This window comes from Thermobia domestica, chromosome 14 (genome assembly GCF_964235325.1).
Source record: "Thermobia domestica chromosome 14, izTheDome1.hap1.1, whole genome shotgun sequence".
Taxonomy (NCBI): domain Eukaryota; kingdom Metazoa; phylum Arthropoda; class Insecta; order Zygentoma; family Lepismatidae; genus Thermobia; species Thermobia domestica.
The window spans coordinates 35976196-36003348 of NC_137467.1; the positions used below are offsets into that span (position 1 = coordinate 35976196).

The window sequence follows — 27153 nt, forward strand, 5'->3', positions numbered from 1 at the left end:
TGTAAGCTTTTTCCCCTGTGTGGATTACAATGAGTCTAGCCAAAGATGAACGTACACTAAATGCCTTAGCACACTCTTGGCATGTGTAATGTTCTTCCCATGTATGGATTAACATGTGTGTAGCCAAAGTTGAACGTCGATTAAATGACTTACCACACTCTTAGCATGTGTGATGCTTTTCCCCTGTGTGGGTTAACATGTGTGTAGCCAAACTTGAACGTTGATTAAATGCCTTACCATACTCTTGACAAGTGTGATGTTTTTCTCCTGTGTGGATTAACATATGTCTAACCAAACTTGAACGGTGACTAAATGCCTTAACACACTCTTGGCATGTGTAATGTTCTTCTCCTGTGTGGATTAACATGTGTGTAGCCAAATTTGAACGTCGATTAAATGACTTACCACACTCTTGGCATGTGTGATGCTTTTCCCCTGTGTGGATTAACATGTGTGTAGCCAAACTTGAACGGTGATTAAATGCCTTAGCACACTCTTGGCAGATGTATGGTTTTTCTCCTGTGTGGACTAACATGTGTGTAGCCAAAGTTGAACGTCGATTAAATGACTTACCACACTCTTGGCATATGTAATGATTTCTTTCTCCTGTGTGGATTAAAATGTGCCTAGCCAAAGTTGAACGTTGATTAAATGCCTTACCACACTCTTGACAAGTGAGATGTTTTTCTCCTGTGTGTATTAACATGTGTCTAACCAAACTTGAACGGTGATTAAATGCCTTAGCACACGCTTGGCAAGTGTGATATCTTTCTCCTGTATGGAGGAACATGTGTGTAGCCAAACTTGAACGATGATTAAATGCCCTACGACACTCTTGGCAAATATGAGCTTTTTCTCCAGTGTGGATTACCATGTGTGTAGCCAAACTTGAACGTAGATTAAATGCCCTACCACACTCTTGGCATATGTAAGGTTTTTCTCCTGTGTGGATTAAAATGTGTCTAGCCAAAGATGAACGTAGACTAAATGCCTTAGCACACTCTTGGCATGTGTAATGTTCTTTTCCTGTGTGGAGTAACATGTGTGTAGCCAAACTTGAACGTCGATTAAATGACTTACCACACTCTTGGCAAATATGAGCTTTTTCTCCTGTGTGGCCTAACATGTGTGTAACCAAACTTGAACGATGTTTAAATCCAAAACCACACACTTCACATGTGTGATGTATTTCTCCTGTATGGATTAACATGTGCTTAGCCAAACTTGAACATACACGAAATTCTTTTTCACATACTCCGCAGATGTGGGTTTTCTCACCTATATGAACTATCTTACCGCTTGACAAATTTGAACTTTGACTAAAGCGTTTATCACTGTTTTGGTACGTATGACGCTTTTCACTTTCCTGTGTCAGCATACGTCTTGACAAACGTGATCGATGAAATTTTTTGCCAAACTGCGTCGAAGTATGCGATTCTTCATCTGAATGAGAAATGGCTTTCTTTAATATAGTAAACGTATTCTCTTCTCCGTGGGAAGCAAATACGTTATCGGGCCTGCAACATATTCAAAAAACAACGAAATGTGATTGAAGATAATGATTAAGTAGCAAAAAAAGTAATTATTCGCTATATTTCATGATAAAATTACGCTCAATTTGTTTTATTACATGAAATATTGTAGAAATATGAAATGGATTAAGACTGAGAAGTCTCCATATCTCTCTACTTTCAAAATAAGAGGCTGTAGTTTTTTTTTCATTATATCAAATTGAACAATCATTTATATCGTGGCGGTCATAAGTCTTTGATCATGTAATGGCGACTCCTTTGAAACAAAGGGTGAGTATCAGAATTAAATCTGTCATATCTGCAGTTTCGTGTGAAGAAAAAACAAAGTTGGGAACCAAAGGTTTAAGAACAACTCAACTTATTAAAAACTGTACCGAAGTTTATTCAGTTATATCATCATAAGTGGAAAACGAAAGACGTTTTGGAACGAAGAAAAAAGTAACTTAAAACTTTACAAGCTGAGGCAGAGAGACTTAACGTAACCAGACTAAAGACGAATCGTTTACAGCGTAGTGTTCGCGGTTCAGTGGTCTAGACGCTTGACCAGTAATCTGGAGGTTCTTCTACCAAATACACGTCCAGCAACTTTTTTTTTTGTCTACTTTAGGAATTTTGATTGCGATTGATCGGCAATGACACAGTTTTATTGCATTCAAATATTTAAATACTCGTTTGTTTCAATGCTTGAACTATCAAATTTTCAGGAATAATACTAGTAACAATAATAATCTCGTGAAATATTTAAACAATAAAAACTTATTATCGCACAGGTCATACCATTACAAGCAGAACGAGATATTAGCCAAAAAAGATATTTCGGTTTTGTGTAATGTTGCCTATTAGAAGGGGAATTTCTCATCTCGATTCTAAAACATACCGAACAAAATCGGGATGAGGCTTAACATTTTAATTCGAGACGGGACAAGCCTAACTCACAATATCGTCACGCTTTGGAGATGAGAATCGAGACGAGACGAAAAGTATCCTAAACATTCCTCGTCTCATCTCGACTCTCGAAAGAGTATATGCTACTCTTTAGGTAACAATTGCTCTGTAGACTGAATCTTATATATTATTTTGTTACCCTGTATTTCAATGCTCACTGAATTATGGTCTGTGTATATATTTTTGTAGTGAAGCTTATAGAATTACATCTGCAAACTGCACATGTTAGTTTATTATAACCCTTAGTTTTCAATGATATTCAGTTCTTTTTATTACAGTTATTTTCCTCAAAACGTACAATAGAATATTTTCTACAGGAAACTTTAGAGGAAAATTTTCGATTAAATTTGAGTAGCTGAGAAATGTCTCACGAAGGTACGGAACTCCTTCCCCGAAACCTCTACGTTTAAGTAAGTTTTGCAAAATTTTAGTGTAACTTTAAAACATTTAATTCCATTATTATTATTATTGCTGAAGTGTTGTAATTTAATGGTTCAACCTGTTTCACCCAACTCCCCCCTAGTGAGCATTGTGCTGAACAAACAGTGTGTTTCGGTTTTTTCCGTGTTCCGCTTCCTCCCACTTTCTTTATTCCAATATTTCTTTCGTTCTCATCATCGACGTCTTGTGTAGCTTAGCCGGCCTAACCATTACTTAAAAACAAATTTTCTTACGGGTCTTGTGAATTCAGAATCCCTACTTTCTACACGAAATTTGTCTAGAAACTTTCCGTTATAACATTTAGCTAGTTGTAGGGACGTATGGAGAGGGTATGTCCTGATAGTCCTGACACTTCTCTTTAATCCCGACTACATTGTAACTTCTGGCTAACGCTACGGGTGATTTTACAGGCTTAATACAATGTGTCCTCGTACGGAATTTCTTATCTATATTATTATTATTATTATTATTACTGAATATCTGATACCTCAATATTGCGTCCTACTGCGATGCAAAAAAGCATACTGAAATTACGAGAATGAAAATAAATTCTTTGGACACACTATAAGGAGGAATTGAGTTATAAGAGATACTTTGCAAAGAGAGGAAAACGGTGTCAGCTACTGGACAATATGAAATTCGAAACTTCGGATGCCTTAACAGAAGCTAAGTAGGATTTGTCTTCATCACGATACCCTTTCGAAGTAACAACCTTTATTTGGGTAAAAGACGTTGGATTATGGTTGCGTTATATTGAAATATCATCAAAACATACCAAAAACAATAGTTACTATTTATCAAATTTTCTTGAACGAATATATGGAACGAGTTGAAAATGGAGAAGGAAAACATTATTATTGTTTCTAGTGAGAGTAGAAGAACAGTTAGTAACAATTCAGGCAATCTTGTCTCATAGACCTGAAGGATGACGCATTTGTATTCATGAATTGTTTTCGAAACAAGCGAAGTTTTCAGACAGTAGGAATCGAGATTGTGACGTCATGTAATTAGTTTTCCCTGTGAAAGAAGTCCTTTCAACTCTAACTTGTAAGAACAAGAGAAATTGACAATTCTTCATTTTATTATACATCAGAAATACTAACATTCTAAATTATATTTTTTTCTGAATATCATCGAAGAGAATCGAACCGCGGACCTCTAACACACAAAGCGAATGATCAAGCCACTACCCTAAGACCGCTCTTTTAAGTAAGAGTTGCGAATTGCTCTTTTATGTAAGAGTTGCTATGTAGCGAATTGCAAACGTTTACGATTCCAATTTTTTATTAACCATTAATCACTGATTTTGCTCAAGATAACATAGTGTAGTACAGTGAATTCAATATTAAATTTTAAAAAGTCCCAAAGTATCTCCGTAACTTATCTCTATTATATTTGGTTATTCTTGTTTTCCAGGTGTTTCCAATAACCTTGAACGACCTGGACACGAACACAGAGGACATTTAATATTTAAAAGGCTTTCCCATCGGGAATCGAAAGTGAGACCCAGTCTAATAAACAATCTGATGTGTGGGGTGCGTGGTTCGTTCCCAAGGCAAGCAAGGTTGAGACTGACATCGTGCTCGTGGGTTTTCTCGGGATACTCCCACTTTCTCAATTCACCAGTTTGTCTATCATAATTCACTTGCTTTAATCATAGTCTTCCTTAACCTAACAGGCATAATCGTTGGACATTAAAGGATTTTATTTTCAAGCTGTTAACCCAAACCGATCCGAATCGAAAAAGTTGTATTTTCTATTGCTCATTAACGTTTTCTCACGAAAAAATATGTAGAAAAAAGCCACGGCAAATCGCAATTCTATTCAAAGATGAAACAGTAGACTAGCAATATCTTAACCTAAAATGTAACCATTACATATTGTTTGGAACTTTTCCAGAATCTGTACGGATATTCCGGGAAGTGCCACATTTGGAGTTGTTTATTGAATCGGTTGGTCAGTCGGTCGGGGGTCAACAGCATATCACCCACTGCGACCCACCACCATCATGACACACTACGACCCACCACTCACCATGAACCACTGCGATCATGACCCAGAAGTATGTTTCTTGTGCACATGAAAATACAGATATGAAACACCTAATTCTCATAAGCTGCATTTGTTTCAAAGCAGTTGCCATTACCTGGTCAAAGACTTATGTCCGTCACGATATATACGATATCCGAGTTAACCTGGTACATACCAAAATACTTATTTTGTGCTATGTGGAATAAACATTTCATTATTATAAGTGAAAATGGAGACCCGTTGTCACTAACATTAATTATATATCATTACTTTTTGTGTCAGAAAATTTAAAAATCGGAAGAACTTGTTGCAATTGCAGCTACAAAAAACTGTCGCTATGATTACAAAGAAACAAAGGGACGATATAACAACTTTTAAAATTTTGCACAAGATACGTGATTTCCTTAACTATACAAATTTCTATTTGCGATTTTATATAGTCTGATACCTTGAGATAGTAAAATTTTGCGTATATTGATATGTAGCTACGTAGTTACATCTGATACTTTCTTATTAAATAAAAAGTTTTGAGAAGCATAGAGTTTTCAATTTCTTGTAATTTTTATCTACTCATTTGAAATACATGATATAACGATTCCAGAATTCCACGTTAAGATAATGTGGACAACCATTAAAACCTTCGTTACTCCTAGATTATTAATAGTGCTTTTATCTTTCTGGTGTAAAGATAGAATTTAAATTTATCATAACCTGGTGTAATGTCATTCACACAAATCGAAATATATATTGGGTTTGGAATCTTCCTATTACAGGGTTTTTGCAAACAATGCCTCTCGAGTGTTATTAGCATCGTGAAACATTCAAGTCGTTATTGTTTTTCACTTTAAAAGTAAATAGGGCGTACGAAGATAAATGCTACACTCTGAATACCGAAAAATTGAAGAAATTTTTGTTATGCATCACATTATAAAATACAGGCTGCTGAACGGTCTGAAATAAATAATTTAATATGTTGAGCGTCTACATTTAAGTGGCATTTTATTACGTTACGTTCATTCAAATGGGAATCATAAAGACGGGAAGAGGATTAAATTTGTACGTCAACTCTTATAATCTAACTGGTCTCTCCTGTTAGAGAAAGGACAGTTGGCACAATAGCTTTATTACTTTTAAAAAAATTGTAGCGAGCAGCAATGTTCTCGGAATTACAACATTCAAGAGTGAGAAGACGAACAATCTGCATATTATACCTCAGTACAAAAAAATTGACATCGACCTAATCTTGTATTAACAACAGAAATGGCTTAATCAATTGAAATTAAATTTTACATGTCTGGAATTAGCCAGACATGTATGATGTATCTCATTTAGAAAACTTTTTATCTTTTCTTACGTTACTGACTCCAGAATGAATACCCTACGAATAAAAGAAAAGCTATAAATCTTACGCTAAAAGCAGAGTATCTGATGAGTGGATTATGCTTGGGAGGTGAAATTTATCATGAAAAATCTTTACTCTATACCAGTGAGCATGTTATCTACGACTTACGAGATGAAAACGGACAACTTTGCGCAGATTTCATAATACATAAATTTACCATATGATATAAAATGAATATGCAATTTACAGAACTTCATCACGCTTTGTCTGATGCACTCAAGTGATCACAATTTTGCTAGCATAAAAAAATGTAGAAAAACTACAATTTCAAGGGGATGTTGTGAAATTAAGCTGTGAACTTCAAATCAACTTATAGACTTCTTTAGATGTTTTAACAAGAGCAACGCCAAAAACAGCAAAAAAACTTGTTGTATACGACTTTAAAAAATTACTTCGAAACAAAGTATTTTCATCATTTCTCATTCAAACAACGCCTTTATCATTTCCGAACGTTTTTCTTGACTTATATGGAGCAATTTACTTATATGGAGAAGTATATCTACCTACTTGGGAAAAAATATCGAAGAATCACAATTTTTTCCTCGATAATTCACTGTGATATTTCCTGTTTCATTCCCGCGCTACTACAATACAATAGCAAGGGAAGAACACTTACGGACACTCTTCACTAAGTATATCTACGTACCTTTAACGGCATCTTACATAATATAACTTCTTTAAACATACACTTGATGGAATAGAATTACGTAATACTATATGACTAATATTGTAACGAACACTGGACATTTATAAACACAACGTAAAAACAACAAAATAATAATAATAATTAACATATGAAATACATTTTCAAGAAAATCTTTTCCCGACTTTACCATCGCATTTCGAAGAAAGTATACATTTTGTTTATACTATTTCAGTCAAAATATGTTTTATTCGCATAAATGCGTGTTGAAACTAGTCCGCATCTCAATAAAGTACGAATTAAAATCAAGTTCCTGCACAAATCCTGAACCAGGGACAATAAGCATAAGCTTGGTTCTGGTTGTATTTACTGTACTATCTGTGAAATTTCAAAGTTGAAGTTAAGCATGGTTTTCTGCACACTTTGTTGCAGAGGTAGCACCCTCGTGATCAGGTGTTTGTTTCGCTGGTTACAAAAAAGTACAACGTACTGAACATACGTTCCCGAAATTGTGAATGAAGGCCGAAAGAGTAACTCAATTGCAAGAAACGTGACCTTCATTTGAAGTTTTCATAGTAATTTTCAATGTGTACTTTTAGCGGTAATAGCTTAAAAAGTAAAATATATATTTCACTTTAAATTTTAGTATAAATTCAAGAATATGCGAAACTCATTCACCCAGTGATTAACCAAACCCGAAGTCCCACACCTCATAAATTTAACTTCTCCACTGGGTATCATCCTACACTAAAGCATGCCAACTTCCATCTTTATAGCCCATTCTTAGAGTATCGTATCCTATAGTATTATCTTTTCCTTTTTGACACACCAAAATTTCACAAAAGTTTTACAGTTCACAAGCATATTAGTGACGCAAGCGACGTGACCCGCCTATCGTAGACATATCGATTTCATTATTTGTGTAAAAATGTGATGTTTTTTATTGTAGTTGTTAACTAAATATATAGCACGTAAAGTTTCTTTTCGTTCATCTCACGCTACGTAAGTTATTCAAAATTTAACGTCTTTTTCCTGATTGTTAATAACCATCTTTAACTCTTTCAGCACTGACCTACACAATTGTGCAGGTAGGTAGAATCACCAACATATACAATACCGGCTGAACATTATGTTTACACTAAGGTAACTATAATGAAGAAGTTCAAAAAGTTACAAAATTCGTAAAATATCTGTGTTTATGAACAACTGATACGGTGTTAGCGGAATGTGTGAATCTACCGACGTAAATGTCGGAATGGTAAAATCTTGTACTGGTTAAAACATACAATATTGGCTCGAAAACGAACAAATAACAGCAGTGCCTAGTACTAAAATAATATTTCAAATCAGGATAAAGGTTAAAATTCATGCCAGTAAAAAAGAAAGTGTGAAGGTGTCACATTTTTTTTATTAATCATTCACGTAACTTCTGCCAAATATCTGTTACGTAGCTACAACTTTTTTATGCATGGTTAAAAGTATCAACCTGGTGGGGTTTATTAAACATTTTATACAATACCCAAATTAAACATGTGAATATCGTTTCACAATCGACTTCCAAATTATGCGAATTCAATATTCAAACATGAGGTAGTACATCTGTAACAATATGTTCCCATGTATTAACAAGATCGAAGAAGGAATCTATCTCAAATATCTATTACTAGTTATCCGTTATTCTTTCATTTCTATAGAGATAAATGTTGAAAAAAACTTGTTAATTTGAAGCACTTCTAATCTGAATAGATAGCTAAGGAAGAAGACAGAACGTAAAGTTGGGACGCTGACCCGATCGCAGAAGAGCTGCTCGACAGCTTATACAGTTTTTCTCTATGAAAATCCGATAACAGGATTACAAATCACTTACAAAACAACAGCTGCTACATACCTGTTATTATTTTCGTTTTATAGCGATAAATGTTGAAACCGGAGACGGCTAATTTTAACCATGTCCAGTTGGAATTGAATTTCAACGGAAAAAAATGAACATACTATTTGAATGCAGAATCGATTACAAGCAACTGCAACGTGATAGATTTTAGCACTCTTCCTCTAATAAAATAAGTAATGAAATTGGATGTAATAGTAAATTTGAACTACTTCCGTATTTGAGATGTATACAGTTAAAAAAAATAGTCGTGATATTACGCCAGATTCGACACCAGTTTTGGAATATGTTAATTTTAAACTTTATTAACGAAGCTTCGTATATGGAGGAGGACACTGGTCACGTGAGTGCTGCATTTCTGGTGACTGTTTCTTTATATCTGACTTTCGGGACAATCACCCTCCATCTACGCACTGCTATAACTAAAAGCTAATAGGACGATAATTCCGGTCCCGATGCTAGGAGTGAAAATCGGGATTTTCCCGGCTGACCATATACAAGTTTTGGTTTGCTAAAAGAACCTTGAGTGCTTTGCACGAACGCCTGGTCGTCGCTCAGAAGGGCACACACGAAGGCGAGTGGGGTGCATTGTTCTAAAGTAAACACACGTTATACTCTTATGAGTTCTCCCCTTGTACGGATTGAGCTTTGCAAGCTAAATTGCCGTTTGCATACGTGAGAGTCGATTTTTTTTAGTTTATCATCAGTGATTGTACGATATTTGCGTACTCCTTCGTGTAAAATATTTTTTCTAATATCGTGCAGAAATCAGTAGTGAAGTGACTAGTACATATGTGTTAGCACCTTAACATTCGTTTCTAATTTCAGTTTTGTGAGACAAACTCTGGCTCCAAAACATTGAAAAGGAAGGAAAAATTGTGCCGGCTTGGACGATCGCTTATTACTATCAGCAGAGGACTCCAGCGGATCCTTGGGATTATCCGACGTGGAACGTCTGAGATTGTTATACCTGCAACGCCCCTGAAGGAGTTGACCGGTCGAAGATTATTGTGAGTACGTGAAATCTTAATTTATCAATTGTGCCATAAGGCCATCTGTATTAAAAGAAAAAATAAGATAAAGGTGGAAATAAAGAAGTCGAAGCGGTCGTAAACATATACAGTAAAAGTTACTTGTGCATTTTTAACCTTTTGATGTTCTTTTAATTTTTATGAATTACATTCAGTATTATTAGATTTTCTATACACTTTAACCAGGTTTTGTGATTTGCGCCGCAAGATAATTTTAGTTTTTTAATATCTGAGCTTAATTTGATCATTTGCTCACTTTTCCATTTTTACGATATCTACGCTTTGTCTACAGTTTTCCCCAGCTTCGGTTTATGACAAAACGTAGGTACGTAAGAAATCGTGATTTGCCGTAGCAAAGCTGGGATAAACGGAATAAACAAGTGACAGAGAGAGAGAGAGAGAGGGATGTAAAAACGTTTGGGAAAAAGGTGAAAATCAATATGAACGTTACGATTATATTTACAAGATTCTAACAACGACAAAAAACATGATTTCACGGCCACAGGAATAACCCATGGAGTCAAAAGAAAGAAATAGAAGTGAAAAGATATTTGACCAAAACTAGCCTCCACTAACCACTGGTAAAAAAAAATTAAGATATCTACAAGAAATGCAGGAAAAAAAATTATTAATAACAAAACAATATGTTTTGAGAGTAAAATATAGCTTGTACCACGCGATATTTGAACGCGTGTTATTTTAAAAAATAACACGACATAGTTCCGATGTATTCCTGCGAGAGCTTGCGCATATTATTTTCGTAGTTTTATTTACACTGCACGAACATTACCTAACAAAGCTACGAAATGTCGTTCCCGCATGGATTATTGGTGAAAACATCTCTTTGTAGAGGTAGAACTGGCTTCGTAGATTTATGAAATGAACTTTCTAATCATCCTTAAGCAAGTAGTGTGAATATCGTAAATTTGGGAGATCACTCTTCAAATCATCGGTTCCTTCCTGTTCCCCCCTGCCATAGGTAGGTGGGCAACATGGAAATTATGAACTTTTTTTTCTACCATGGAAGATCAGTTTTAAAATTTGATAACGCCTCTTCTTCGTAACTGTCTACATACTATATCCTTGGTCTTCGTTCTCCTGGAATTGCTATTGCATTTCCCGCTATCAGCATGGTGATAAAATCGGAGTGCCGAATAAGGTAGAAAAGCATGCTTTTTCTTTTTTTTTTTTTACTATTATTTTCATGATCTGTTGTCCTTCATTAGCGTCCCTTAGTCCTTGCTCATTTATTTTTTTCGGTCCATGTTATACGCAACATTGTGCGCCAATACCAAATTTGAAGTGCTTCTATCGGATAGATTAGCTTTTCTCAATGCAAGACCTCGATTAATCCTACATATATGTAGACGCAACAGTAAGTTCTGAAGATGGTGGATTAACATTTGCCTGATCTTGATCTACAGATCCAAGGTTTTCTTTCTGAAGCCACATGTTTAGCCATAGACATCTAAAAACCGTAAATAAAATTAAAAATTGAAATGGAACCGTGGGCAACTATATGGCAGTGTGCAGTTATATGGCTGTTTTGAACATACGCCTTAGATTGTTCCTCTATTTGGACAGCTTGTGAGACTCATTCTAAATATTCTCCGTTCCATTCGCCTACAGTTTGTTTTTCCATGAATTAAACATTGTAAATTATGTTCGCTATTGATTCTAAAAGCGTTTTATGCCGTAAGGAAAGAGAAAAACCCAAACAGAAAGATGTGACAGGAGAGAAATCCAGACTGTGTATGCTTAAGAGTTAAAATGTTGTGGTTTTGTCCATCTTTCTCTGTCTCAACATGATGCACATTATTATATTCATTTTGTTTGCATTAATTTTCAACTCTTAGAACTCAACGTGAATGTAATTTATCCTATCTATCTAGTGCTTCTCTAAGTGATGCCGAAATATTAATTCTTTCTTGCTCCAATTGGAGAAATATCCTTGCGTGTCATGGTCGGTGTCCAGCTATAAGACATACACTGAAACAATTCACCTGGATTAAGGAGTTACTATTTCTTAGAACGCCAGCCTCCTTAAATGTTAATGGTTAGCTGACTAGGACAAGTAATAAAAAATTGGATTAAAAACAAATAGGTGAACATTTAAGAATTCATTCTAAAAATTCCATTAGTAATGTAGCTAAAAACAATCATCAAAAGAAAATGCAGAACATGGTGAAAATTAACCACAAAAGGAAAAATTGAAATAATACATTCCGACTATTAAAATTAAGAAAGGTAAAAGAGAATTACACAAAGAAACGATGGAAATTTTTACAGATCATGGATCCTAATTTTTATACTAGAAGATTAAACATAAAATATGACTAACATATTACTGCATGGTAGACCAAACGCCGAAGTAACCTATCGGCCATGGGTTTACGCTCCCTACAATCAACGGCTTCTGGGTCCCATATAATGAAATGCCACATGATCGTTTTTCTGAAGTTTGATTCCACAGATATAAAATAATCAATCTATGTGACTACTCTATCTTTGAATTATATTATATTCAACTTTTCAATTTGGAATTCATGCTAAAATTTGTACATGTTTAAATATTTGGTTCTGTAGCTATATTTTGCACATTTCAAGTTGGTAGCATTGTTATCCTGGATGTGTATATAAAATTGCCTTCTGCCAATTTTGATAACTCACTATGGTACCTATGTTGAAAGAAGAAGGTAAGATGAATATGGTGTAGAAGCTGTACCGTATACTGTATGAATAGTGTATAGAAGCTGTACCGTATAAGAAATGTAAGGAGTAGCTACCAACCTTATCTCTAAAGATTTGTGTTTTTCTAAAACTCTTGGAGGCAATGGTTTCATGGTAAATTCAAGGTCCAAACATAATAGTGTCTGGAGGAAGGTAAGATCATTTTGTCGTTTCATTAAGTTTCTGGTTTCAAGTTTGTTAAAGTTTAGTTCTGCGCTTAAATACAATTACTATTGATGCGAATACAGCATATACTGGACATTTCTGACTGAGTATATACAATTCATTTCACTCCGTTTGCTTGTTTAGAAATAGTTCCGCAGCTGAGCTAATGATGACACTACGAAAGTAGTACCCAAATCATGTGCTGTCCTATCATGATATTATTGCCACCTTGCATACAGTTTTGATATTTCGTGACTTTTCACGTCACACTCAGTTAAAAAATAAATTAGTTGATTAACAAATTGTTGATTACCATAAACAAGTTATAAAAATATCATTTAAATTACTTTGACGATTCTCATACTACTTGCATACAAAATAGAAAATATCTATGTTGCAAGTGCCATGTTGCTACTTGCTAGTATCCTATGAGCTTTGAGCTCTCTGCAAGTGCTAATCAAACAAATGTCAAGCACGGAATATTTTGCTGGTAAATTATCAGTATCTTTAATTTCAAAACTGACTTCGAAAAAATCTCAGCCTTCCACTTCTTTTCGCCAACTGGTAATACTACTTGAAACGTAAAATTTAACTCTAAATTTTGAAGCTTCACTCGTAAACTGCCTGATTTTATATGGAATAGCTCAGCGTTTACATCTTTAAGTGAAAAAATATGGAACTGTTTAAAAAAAGGCAGTATGAAGTATGATAAAAGCTATCAATACACGCAAGTACTGACAAAATGGTAGAAAACTCATATCTTGGTGGAATTCAATCGAAAATAGTGTGAAAAAAAAACTTTTAAAAATTGAGAAAAGGTTCAAACTAAAAAAAAGGGAAATATACGTGGAAACACAAAATACATAAAAAAAAGATATATATAAATCACAACCTTCTCGGCAGTCTTGGTTCCTTGTACTCTCACGTTCCTGCACTTTCGATTGGATCATGGAATGTATTCCACCGTGTAAGAAATATAATAAAAGTGGACAATAGTTTTTCTTAAAGCAGTTTATATATTTCTCTCATAAAACCTTGGATTCATAGCCATGATCGTGCTTTCCTAATGTAAACCTGCAATCCAGAATGAAATTCAGCTTAGACAGTATAGTATAATGCTGCTATTCCTAATCTGGACTGTACAGGGCTAATTTATAAATAAATAAATAAATAACGCTTCGCTGGCATTTTATGAGTATATCTTATTAACCCAAAACGAAATTTGACTTAACATCGTTCTGAAATGAATTTAAATAATAATGATGATGTTAGGCTACACGAGTTCTATATATAAGAACGAAAATCCATTATAAAATACAGTTCTCAAAAGTACTGCGAGAACATTATCTGATAAAATGCTGCTGCCCCTTAACAAAAACTGAAACTAACGTTACTCAGAAATCGATTAGCAGTCATAATGACCACTTCCCTTTAGAGGAAAACTAAAAAGAAGAAGCCGACGTTGGGCACATTTTTAAAGGTACTAAGATTCTATTTTGTCAAAAAACATACTTTGCATAGTTATTTTGTAATGATAAATCTATTCTTAATCTTCTATTCCAAAGCTTTTCTTAAATAAAAAATACAAAATCCTGCAGGACTTGAATCTTGGGCCATTCTCACTTGCCTAAAATCTAAAAGCAAAGTAACAAAATTTATTTCAATCAAATATTAAGAAATATCTTGATCTTAAATTACATTCTCTGCAATTAGAAGCAAAATAACTGGCAATCGCTGATAAATTTCGCAACATGTTTCAAATAGAATGGTTGGGAAATTTTTCAAAGTTCGTTCCTGGGTTATTCTTACATTCGTCTATATTCTCGAATAAGATCTCAATTCATTTCACTCACCTAAAAGAAATGAAACGGTCTCAAATTATACCATCTGCAGAGTAGGAGCCGTTCTGATCAAGTTTGAAACAAGTTTAATGCTACGATCAAAATTTATTTCATTGTTTGTCAGTACGGACATTAATACTTCCTTCTTCGTTTGAAAAAAATACTGACGAGTTACTTGCCTCTTATACTAGGAGTAGCAGTATGTCAAATATATACCTCTACGATAGGCTCAGAGCACCACAAAAAAAAATCGAATTGGAAAGCGCTTGAAATAGAACGAGTTGAAAATTTCTTTGTAGTTTCCAGCTAAAGATATTCTAACGAAATTCTAAATTGTAGAAATCACACTCCTAATTTGTTACAGTTAACTACTAAAAATGAAAATGAAAATAAATAAATTATTTATTCCGTAAAGTTGGTTATAGAATAGCTGAAAAGTAAAAGGTACAAATCTGAAACAAGGAAATCCGAAGTCAGGAAAATATTTCCAATCCTTTTTCTTGAAATATTATCAAACTTGTGGTAGGTAATAATACTTTTTCCGCTTCTCAACGCAAAGGATATAATTTGAGATTGTCTTATGCGTAATAACTGAGGGAAACACATTTGTTGCTATATGATACAATATAAAACATACAATTATGTCTGTAGATAAGAGATAATAAAATCACCCATTTCTTCTATTTTTATACCTACTCTAAATTTTGACCTCTCATTTACGCGCTCTGAGGGACTAAGTTGGAGTTCTTTCACTTCAAATCACATTATCGCTGCTCGATGAGTGAAATAATTAGTTATCATTTTCTACAATCTAGGACGGGATAATAATATTCTAGGTAAGAGCTATACAATTATACCCAATCGTTTTATTTGTAACATGTTTAGAATTTGGATCTATTAATGGCGTGCGTTTTGCTTTTCACCATAGGGGTTATAATTTGAAATCACACCATTTAAAAGACAAGTGAAATGACTAAAATTTTCGACGGCCTTACAGAAAGCATGGGTCTAGATATGAATCAAACAATTTCTTACTTTCTCATTTGAGACCCTGAATATCCCAGGGTTATCTTCCTGGCCTATAAAATCCCGGGAAGGTATTTATTTCCATTTCTTTACTTTATCTTCCAAATTATAAGAACAATATTACTAATTACTTTATTTTAATATGACTTACTTCTAGTTTTTAAAGAATTGGCTAGTTAAAAAATCTACAATTATTTGACTGTACTTTATATAACTAATAATATGATTTTCTTAAGATCCATTTCCATTTGAACTAAAAAGTAGGGTAATTGTTTAGTATAGGGGCCAAAAACTAGCAAAACGTAGGACAATTTACGGAACAAAAAAGTTGATAGTGATGTTGAAGTACTCAAGAAAGTATCGAACACAATTTTTTAGGGCGGTAGGGAATTTGCACAAACCGTAAGTGTAAGAGGAAATGATTTATGTGAGAAAAGGAAATGAATTGCTGGTAACGAAGATAGAAAACCAAGAGCCCTGCGGGGCTCTATCCCGACTTCACTCGCTAAAGCTCGCTCGGCAATGCCGTCTGAATTTAATGTTGGTAACGTAATTTAACATATGAAGCCATAAAACAACCGTGTCAGAATAGAATATCGCGAAAAGTAGGCGCATATGATGCTCCACCAAACATAAACAATAGCCAAAATAGCAAAGTACTAATTTACAAATGATGAAAAAGAAACATTTTGTAAAATAATGTAGAATTACATAGAAATAGAGATATAGCACTATTAATAAACCCTGAAACAATGTTAGTAAAAGACGTCGGTCTGTCTCCTGTCTCTGGCTTGAATTTTTGAAGAGGTATTCGGAGTTCACTTACATGTGAATTAAAGCATGACATTTCGAGAAATGGGCAGAGAGAAATGTCGTGTGGCAATATTACATGCAAAATTATAAAGAGAAGAATTTTTCTTGCAAATATTGTGAACATACATATTTATGCCTAAATGTTGAGAAAATTGTGGGACAGGAGTCTTCTGGTAGTTACCCAACCTAATTTGTTTATAACATGTAAAATTTAATATGTTTATATCAGTAGTAGAGTCAAGTATAGAAAATCCATTTACATGTAAATTTAAACTTTTTAGTGGTTTAAAAGTACGTGGACTTTCTATACCATTTTTGAAACACATTTTCTTTCGTAGAACATATTGTAAATAAATATCCATTTATGCGTACTCTCTAAATTTAATAAAATAACGTAACATCCTTCAGAATATACATTTTAAAGACTCCTCTTGGGACAACTGTAATAATATACTGTGATATAAAAACGATTTTAACTTTGAACTGGTATATAGAAATAGAATGCATTTTATTTGTGATTGTTCATTAATTCCCAAAAAATTCTCATTTTTGGGAATCTTCCCGGGTATTTGTCCATCACTAGTCTTGACATAGGACAGTTTGTGCATTTGAAAAAAGCCTTCGCCGTTGTTCGAATTGCTAGCGCGTGCCATCGGTGCACGTGGTCCCGAGTTCGATTCCCGACGTAAAAGTGCTAAAAATTAATTTTACAATCAGTTACATTAATTAATTACCCGTCTTAAGCGCAGAAGTTAGAGGGAAAAAAGAGACAAAATCTATTGTGCCTATAGTTTCGAGTAGCATGTTCTTATATATATCATATTTTAGTTAAATTCTGAATTGCAAAATAAATTAATATCAGTATAACATACGTATTGTAGGAGAGCTGTAAAGTGGTACTATTTTACTTTTACTGGAGACACGTTGGCTGAGTGATAAAGCTCTGCTAGTTTGTTTAGCTTCCGTCAAGCGGGTTTTGTAGTTGAAGAATAAAAACGTGTACCTGGGTTTTCGCGGTATTCTGACGTTTCCTCCCACTTTTTTCACTCCACCGTTCATTCATTGCTCTCATTACCGTCTGCCTTGGTGCATAATTAAGTAACATTAAAGTAAAAGTAATAAAAACTAGAACACCTTCTTCTTAATATATAAAATGATTAGCCCGCTGGCCGGATTCGGGCTTACAAAGCATAAATCACATCTGGTCTGAGTAGTAAATTTTCAAAAATACAACCATATTTCTCGGGATTAGCTTTGTAAATATGCTATACAACGATATATATTGGACAGTTCTTTCTGGAGAACTTTCAAAGCACAACTGCATAATTAAACCTCCAATTGCTGTAAATAAAAATACAACTTTCAACAATACAATACAATACAGTACAAAGAATACAACTTTCTTTGTAGTTTCCAGCTAAAGATATTCTTAGAAATTTCTAAATTGTATTAAGCACAAACTCCTAATTTGTTACAGTTAACTACTAAAAATGAAAATAAATAAATTATTTATTCCGTAAAGTTGGTTGTAGAATAGCTGCAAATAAAAAGGTACAAATCCGAAACAAGTCGGGAAAATATTTCAAATCCATATTCTTTAAATATTATCAAACTTGTGGTTCATAATAATAGTTTTTCCGTTTCTCAACACAAAGGATATAATTTGAAATTGTCTTATCCGTAATAACCGAGGGAAACATTTGTTGCTACATGATACAATATAAAACATACAATTATGTCCGTAGATAAGAGAAACTAAAGTCATCAATTTCTTCTATTTTTTCCTACTCTAAATTTTGACTTCTCATTTACGCGCTCTGAGGAACTAAGGTGGAGGTGTTCCAATTCAATTCACGTTATCGCTACCCGATGAGTGAAACAATTAGTTATCATTTTCTACAATCTAGGAACGGACAATAATGTCCTAGGTAAGAGGTATACAATTATACCCAATCATTTCATTTGTAACATGTTTAGAATTTGGAACTATTAATGGCGTCCGGTCTGCTTTCCACTATAGGGGTTATAATTTGAAATCACATTTAAAAGACAAGTGAAATGACTAAAATTTTCGAGGGCCTTACAGAAAGAATGGGCCTAGATATGAATCAAACAATTTCTTACTTTTTTATTTATTTGAGACGTGTTTCCAAAATGTAATGATTATTGATGTCATTTTCGATTTCGAGTGTTGAATGTTTTAAAGATTGTTATAAATATTTTTATACATAACGAAATCACTATGTATTGCCCACGATTACTCTATAGGTTATGATTATTAATATATATTTTTTGCTATATCTTTTTTATGTTATGTTAAACAAATGATACACATTACGAATTTTTTTCCGTAGTATTAGGTAAAAATTCATATTATAGTACTGTACAAACTTCTATTTTACCATGCGCCAGGCGAAATAGCACTAGCTTCAGGCAAAAAATGTGCATACAAAAAATTTTGAAATAAGAAACTGATAAGAATAAATAAGAGGAGCAACAATCTTGCGATTTTAATGTCTTTTCCGGTACATTTCTAATTCTTTATCAAAATTATAATAACTATTATTATAAAAATTAAACAAAATAAATACCAATGAGAAACATCTACTGCGCTAGAAGACTATGGATTCGATAGTGATAGCGGCCCTATTTGATCATTTTCTCATCTCTACTCTTCCTAATATTTTGGAGTCTTTTATGTCTATAGTACCCTACTCCATAATGTTAGTTATAAGTGTATATTAACTAGCTTTTATAAATTAGTATACGAATCGAGCTTCATCCTCTTAACGTGATGACAGCGAAAGATACAGAGTTAGTTAATCACATCTTTAACACTTCCTTTTCCCAAGTTAAAGTAAACCAAATAATGGTATATAACCTACCGTTTAATCAAAACTATGATATCTTGCATAAAACTACGTTGAAGTAACATAAGACGGGGTTACTTTGCACAAAATTTGAAAAGAGATTCACAGTACTCTGTCGGTAAAACCATGAACAGTAGAGAGGAAGTTTCAATTGCCGCCGTAAGATAGAACATGTAACTGTATTTCGGCTATAATGTTTGCGGTTAATTCAGTTCAAATTACCGGGAAAGTTTGTTCTAGTAGAGCTAAAGGCTACAAAGTCACTGTAAAGGATGATAAAATTTAACAGATATCACCTATAGAATTTCCGTCGAAGTTTAATTAGTTCCGTAGAATACTACCATGTATAATGGGACTTATATGCAGTAGTTAAAATTGAAATGTGAAACGTTCTAAAGTCATAAAAAAGTAAAACTGAGAGAAGGCGTTTAACCCTTTACTAGGGGTTAATTTGCACCAGTGCAAAATACCGCTTAGATAGGAAATTATTACCACTGGAGCCTCCTGTGTTTTAAATTTAGGTAAATTTCCTATTTAGGTAGATGCTGGAACGGATTGCTTGTTAGAAAACAAATAATGAACAGTGGCAGATCCAGAAAAGTAGTATGAGGCGCTTCATTTAAAAATTATTTTAGAAAAAATCACTAGATATTTGGGGACTGGGCTTGCAGCTTATACACGTAGGAATCACTAGCAATAGATTTTTAGGCAAACCTTTACTTTGACTCAAACAGTGACTACAACGATTTATCTGATCCGGTGTCGGAAGCAATTTAGGAATGATTCCCAAAATGCTCCAGTTTGCTCCCGGAACCGGATCAGTTGAATCGGTTATAGTTACTGTCCGAGTCAAAATAATGTACAATGTTAAGAATTATACTCTAAAGACAAGGGCCAAAATGTTACTAAACACCATTCTTAATCAATCCAGGTGAAGTGGTGACTATCAATATTGTTATCTATATGGGGACTACCACCCCACCCATATCCTACTCAAGTACCATAAAAATATCCAAAAAAATATTTAGTCAAACCACTACTATAAAGCTAACGTAAGAAGGACAAAAATTAAAAAAACACTTATCACTAATTATAAATCAATGGAGCATGACAAGGAAAAATAAATTTCATTTCCCCAAGATAATGGAACAACCAGCAGCAAAATAAATACTTTGCCAAATACTCAAATGCAAAGCAAATCAAGAATAAAAATAATATTAATTAAAAAACGAAAGGACTCGCCGTTTCGCCATACCAGAACACTCATGAGTAACGAACTCATAGCTTCTGATTCCGGTAAAAGTAAAATGGCAGGAACGCATGCGCAATACTCAAATACACATTACTGAAAAATGTTCGTTTCTGCACAGACGTCGATTTATTAAAGCGAGCAAACTTGTTATTATACCAAACAAGACTAACCAATAAACGCCCACTTTTACCATACGTCGGGAATATCTTCAGAGTTCGACCACAACCATCACAGGCTTTCTCTAACTCAACTAAACCACATTGCTGAAAAGCGATATGAGTTAGTATCCGAATCAAATACAAACTTATTTAAAAACGAAAAGTTCAAATTCTCTGAAACAAAAATTCAATAACACGCTCACCGCATTCCACCAGCAACAGCACACACATACAAGCAGACAGAACATGTGAAGTCACAGTAACAAACTGCCATATGAGTGTACAGAGACACAGTGGAAAAAATATGAACTACCACCAATCTCTGTACTAAGCCGTCACACCAAAGGCACGAACAATTCCAACAAGTGACTCACGCAGAAACAGTTCCAGGAAGTGACTAAACCTGTAAGAACCGATTAAAGTCACTGTTTGAGTCTAATTGCAGACTTGCCGTTTAAAAAAAATCATGCAATTTTGGCTGGGTTTCAGCCTGAAAGTTACAAACCCCGTAAATCTTAAACTGATTAGTGTTCGGATCATATTCTTGGACAAAAGGAATAACCAAATCAAATCAGTTTACAAAAATGATTTTTTCTGTTCGTCAGCTGGCACTTTTGTGGGACATATTTTAAACTATTAGAATGAGGTTTCAGAGTTGGTACCAGAAAATACATAATTTCCTTGACAAATATCGATAATTCAAAGTAAGTACTGATACCGATACCATCATTATAATATCAATGTTAATAAAATGAATGCAGTTTTGTGTAAAGTGTAAAATGTTTAAATACTAAATGAAAACATTGCACAGAAACGTATGTTCAACATACTTTTTTGGATGTTGTTGAAAGGAACCCCACGTATGAAACGTTTCACATTTCAATTTCAACAATTGCATCAAAGTCGAATTATACGCACTAGTATTCTACGAAACTAACTTAACTTTAACAGAAATTCTTTTAAATTTAGGCTGTTTTTACAGTAACTGATTTCCATACTACTGCAAAAAACCCTCCTGGTAATTAGAACTGATGCTAACCCCGAACATTATAGCCAAAATACAGTTACATGTTCTATCTTACAGCGTAGTTGAAATTCCCTGTTTACAGTTCATGGTTGTACCGACAGAGGACCATGAAACACTTTTCATATTTCGTGCAAACTAACGACCGATGTGCAGATTAACCGCGTGTTACGGTATCTAGTAACCACTGTAAACGAAATGGACTATCAAAATTCAATGTGTCAAATCATGACACAGGACTAGAAAAATGTTTGGGAATGAAGGAATCCACATAATTAAGAAATTACGTCCCTAATGTATTGTGGTACTTCGGAACACAAATACGCAAGCAAAGAAAGCATTTCAGAATGTTACCTATAAAAAACTTAGGAACGTTCAAGTACACACTCAACACGCAAGACATGTAAACTTATCCTAAATACAGTATTTTCCGCTATCCTCGTTTACCAACATTTTGCGTAATGCCCTAATCTGCATAGCAATCTTCTATTTACTGTCCATCTAGCGCATGCTCGTTATAGTTGTTTGTACAATAATTCATATATCATGTACGTTTACTAAGCCCCTAAAGTGATCCTATATTTTGCTAATGTCGTTCTAAACCCTCCGGAGAAATGAGGCTAGACCCAAATGAACTAAATCCTGAGTAAAATTACAAACGTTCATAGTTTTTGTTCCAACATAATACATTCCACGTTTAATTTGGAAAATTTTAGGATGAATATCATTCTCGCGATTTCATATTTTACAAAAGTCTCTATATAAATAAAACAATATCGTCGAGCACCTATATTTTAAATATGTGCAACAATTAGTGAGTAATGTGTAATCAATAATAAAAGAATCATTTTTTTTAAGAAGTATGTATAAACTACATAAGATGTGTATGAGTAGTAGTTTATATCTTAAAAAAATAGACTTCCTTATATCTTGCTTTATATCTTGACAAAGAAAAATCGATTTCTTGTTATTATTTGGTATACAACTACTGTATGTGTGCCACGCCATTTCCAAATTGTAGATTTAGACTCTATACTGTATACTGTAGGATATAGGGGCTATATACTGTAGGATAGATCCTAAGAAATCTCTTACGATTTGTCCTAGAGTCAAAATCTCAACGTGTATGGCATCAGATCGCATGTCATTTCCTGTGTTCTGATCAATCCTATGAGATTTCTCTTGTTTAGAGCACGCTCTGTTTTGGAAAGAAAATTCGTAAGATTTCGATTTAAGCGACATCAGGTGAGAGAAAGTGAAAACACAACTGATGAGGTATCTTCTAATCGTGCAGGTTTACTTTAGGTGTACCACTCGAAATAATTGTTGAAAAATTATAGTTTATAAGGCGTGCTATACAGTACGAGATCAATCCTAGGAAATATCTTAGGATTTATCTTATGAAAAATGTTATGACATATCTTGTAGAAAACCCTACACTTTTTGTGCCCTACACGTGAAAAGTTTTCCTGTCTGACCGAATGACGTTTATCAACATTGTGAAATAGTTCTATTTAATAAAAGTACAAAGTTGAAGAATTACTATTCTAACCATACTGCACATCCCACTTATATTAATAAATGGCGCAATATTGTTATATGGGATACCTCTTAAAAAATGTCAGAAGGGTGCTGGTATACTTTTGGCGCACCACATTTACAAATAAAATTTAGAAGATTTACAAATACAATTTAATACTTTGCATGAAAAGACATTTATAAGGTTCGAATTTCTGCAAACAACATAATTAAATACAAAGATATACAGCTGCATTTTATGTTTACAATTGTAGGGTTACTAGTGTAAAATGATTATAAATGTTTAACGACGACGGATAAAATAGGTTAGAGACAATGTTTAGCAGAAAGGGTCCAGCTAATTCTTCTAAGAAATGTTACAATTTCGGTAGTTGCTATTTACATCAGTTTAGTTTAGGCTGGTTCGGCTTAGTTGCGGTTGTTACGTTAGAGTTTATTAGTAAATGGCTCCAGCTAATTTTCAAAAAGTAATAGAATTTTGCTTACTTCTATTGATATTAGGTTAGTTTAAGTTTGTTAATTTCATTAGGTTAGATGTGGTTAGGTTGTTTTAGGTCTAAATACTTCCATCTTCCATTTCTCCTATAAATTTTGTATCTTTTGCCTACTTCTGGACACCTTCGGCGAAACATTTACCTATCTGAGTACATATGAAGATCACCGGTGATACTATTTTCCACCATCGGTTTATTTCTGTATAGTTTACAGAATCTAAAGTTTATGTTTACAAGTGGAGCGCTACTACCACGATACCGTGACAATTGCTATTCAAACTCGTATCATTGCCGAAACCCACTCGTTTTCACTACATTCACAGACGCGCCTGCTTCCTTCGCTCGCATCCCTTGACTGACGCTCGGGCCCCGGCTTCGCCCTGTTCTGACTAGGGTTAGATAGCATTCGTACTTTCCAGAGGCCACCTAGTACAACTTGGTTTGCGTTTTTAGCACTATAGTTTTTATACTATATATCCGGCCCCCGTATTTGTACGCAAATCGCAGAAAAATTGTAGTTTAACAACAATTGCTTTTCATGGTCCACTTGAGGAATTTTATCTATGCTATGTGAATAAGGTTCATGTCTGCCAACGCAAATCATTTAGGAAACAGTGATAAAATATATTTTTTCAACAATTATTTCGAGTGGTACACCTAAAGTAAACCTGCACGATCAGAAGATACTTCATCAGTTATGTTTTCACTTTCTCTCACCTGATGTCGCTTAAATCGAAATCTTACGAATTTTCTTTCCGAAATAGAGTGTGCTCTAAACAAGAGATATCTCATAGGATCGTTCAGAACACAGGAAATGACATGCGATCTGATGCCATACACGTTGAGATTTTCTCTAGGACAAATCGTAAGAGATTTCCTAGGACCCATCCTATAGTATATAGCGCGCCTTACTTTTTCCTAAATAATTTGCGTTGACCGACATTAAAATTATTCACATAGCATAGATAAAGTCCCTCAAGGGAGCCACCAAAAGCAATAGATGATAAACTACAATTCCCTTACGATTTGCGTACAAATACGGGGGCCGGATATATAATAGAAAAACTATAGTGCAAGAAACGCAAACCAAGTTGTGCTAGGTGGCCTCCGGAAAGTAAGAATGCGGGATATCATATCTAACCGAGTCAGTGCAGGGCGAAGCCGGGCCCGAGCATCAGTCAGGGGGTGCAATCGAAGGAAGAAGGCGCGTCAGTGAATATATTGAAAACGAGTGGGTTTCGGCAATGATACGAGTTTGAATAGTAATTGTCATGGTATCGTGGTAGTACCCCTCCACTTGTAAACATAAACTATAGCTTCTGTAAACTATACACAAATAAAGTGGAAAATAGTATCACCGCTCATCTTTCATATGCACTCACTTAGGTAAATGTTTCGCAGAAGGCATTCAGAAGTAGGCAAAACATACAAAATTTACAGGAGAAATGGAAGATTCAAGTACTTAGACCTAACAAAATCTAACCTAATGAAATTAACTAACTTAAACTAACGTAATATTAATAGAAGTAAGCGAAATTCTATTACTTTTTCAAAATTAACTGGAGCCATATACTAATACAATCTAACATAACATAACCGTAATTAACCTGAACCAGCCTATACTAAATTAATGTAAATAGAAACTACCGAAATTGTAACATTTCTTAGAAAAATTAGCTGGACCCTTTCTGCTAAACATTGTCTCTAACCTATTTTATACGTCGTTAAAACATTTATAATGATTTTACACTAGCAACCCTATAATTGTAAACATAAAATACAGCTGTATTACTTTGTATTTAATTCTGTTGTTTGCAGAAATTTAATCCATATAAATATGTCTTTTCATGCAAAGTATTAAATTTTATTTGTAAATCTTTTACAATGTGGTGCGCCAAAAGTGTAGCAGCACCCTTCTGACATTTTTTAGAGGTATCCAATTTAATAATATAGCGCCTGGTATTAATACAGTGGGATGTGCAGTATGGTTAGCATAGTAATTCTTCAACTTTGTACTTCTATTAAATAGAACTATTTCACAATGTTGATAAACGTCATTCGGTCAGACAGGAAAACTCTTTACGTGTATGGCACAAAAAGGGTAGGATTTCCTACCAGATACGTCATAACATTTTTCCGAAGATAAATCCTAAGATATTTCCTAGGATTGATCTCGTAGTGTATGGCTCGCTTTACTTACTTCGAGATATCACCCACATTAAATACTTCTTGTGAAGCATTTCTTTTAACCAATTTTCCAAACCCATGTAACCGTAATATCAATCTGAACCAATTAGTATATGAAAAATTGAACATTACCTTTCTGGCCGAACTGAATTTAAATTTTTTGTGGTTAATTGTTGGGAGTCATTAGAGTACGACGCGCAAGTCTCCTGAACCACTATTTTTCTTAGCGTTTCTATATTACTTTTTAATGCAGGATCTGATTCTGCAAATTCTGATTTAAGCATATCAACGGTCACTTTCACATCCAAAGCTGTACCCTTGTCCATTGTTTGGTCTCCTTCCGTTCTAGATAATATTAACTCTTTGTTGTCAGTCATCAGTTCGTATGTCCAACCTTTCCCTTCGAGTGGATCTTCCTGAGGTAAGTCATAAACAATTTCTTCTTTACACATCAATTCCAACTTAACAGACGCCTCACCAGCCATTGTGAATTCAAATGATATAAGAATTTAACACTGTTCTTATAGTTCCCTTATATTGTTTGCCAGTGTTTTAATGAAATTATTTACGAGAACTTTCAGAAAAGTAACTTTATTTTTCCAATCTTCTTCTTCTGCGGTTGCGTATTTCTTTCGTAAAGTGATTCAAGGTTAATAGAATGTATAAAGTTCGGTTATATCGGTAAAGGGACGCTGATTCGCTGGAGAAATGACGTCACTGCAGGAGCAGCTATGAAGGCGAGAAAGTGTAGAGAAGACAAGCAAAGCGTACAGCCACAAGCAACACAAGACAAGGTTTGCACAGGAAATAAACAATAATAAATAATTTTAAATAATAAACCTACGTGCCTTTTTCTGCTTAGTTGTAGGCCTCACTGTGGCTGAGGCATGCCTAGTCGAGATTTTCTTTTATGGGCATTTGTTGATTTTAGAATTTTAATTCTATTATTCATGTATTTTATGCGAATGAACATCGTAGTTCTTACATATATTTTAATTAAATGTTCATTCACATCAGGACACTTTTCACTTATTTTCGCGGTTAGTCTTTTTACAATGTTTTTTTTTTTCACCGGACATTTTGCTGGTACCATTAATGTCATTGAAAATAAGTTCAAAACCCTTCATTTTTGATATACATT

General features: G+C 34.2%; 1 protein-coding gene across 2 annotated transcripts; it reads right to left on the minus strand.

Annotated features, from left to right (window-relative positions):
- Positions 1-26722, minus strand: LOC145669629 (uncharacterized). Of its 2 annotated transcripts, none has more exons than XM_081737866.1 (2): positions 26145-26722; positions 1-1517 (listed from the first exon to the last, which is right to left on the minus strand). In XM_081737866.1, exons 1-2 carry the CDS (start codon positions 26495-26497, stop codon positions 161-163), a joined length of 1710 nt encoding a protein of 569 aa, XP_081593992.1. In that variant the 5' UTR covers positions 26498-26722; the 3' UTR covers positions 1-160. The 2 variants fall into 2 exon arrangements, with proteins under 2 accessions (XP_081593992.1, XP_081593993.1); XM_081737867.1 differs by lacking the exon at positions 1-1517 and adding an exon at positions 13757-13882.
- Between the last annotated feature and the right edge of the window lie 431 nt (positions 26723-27153).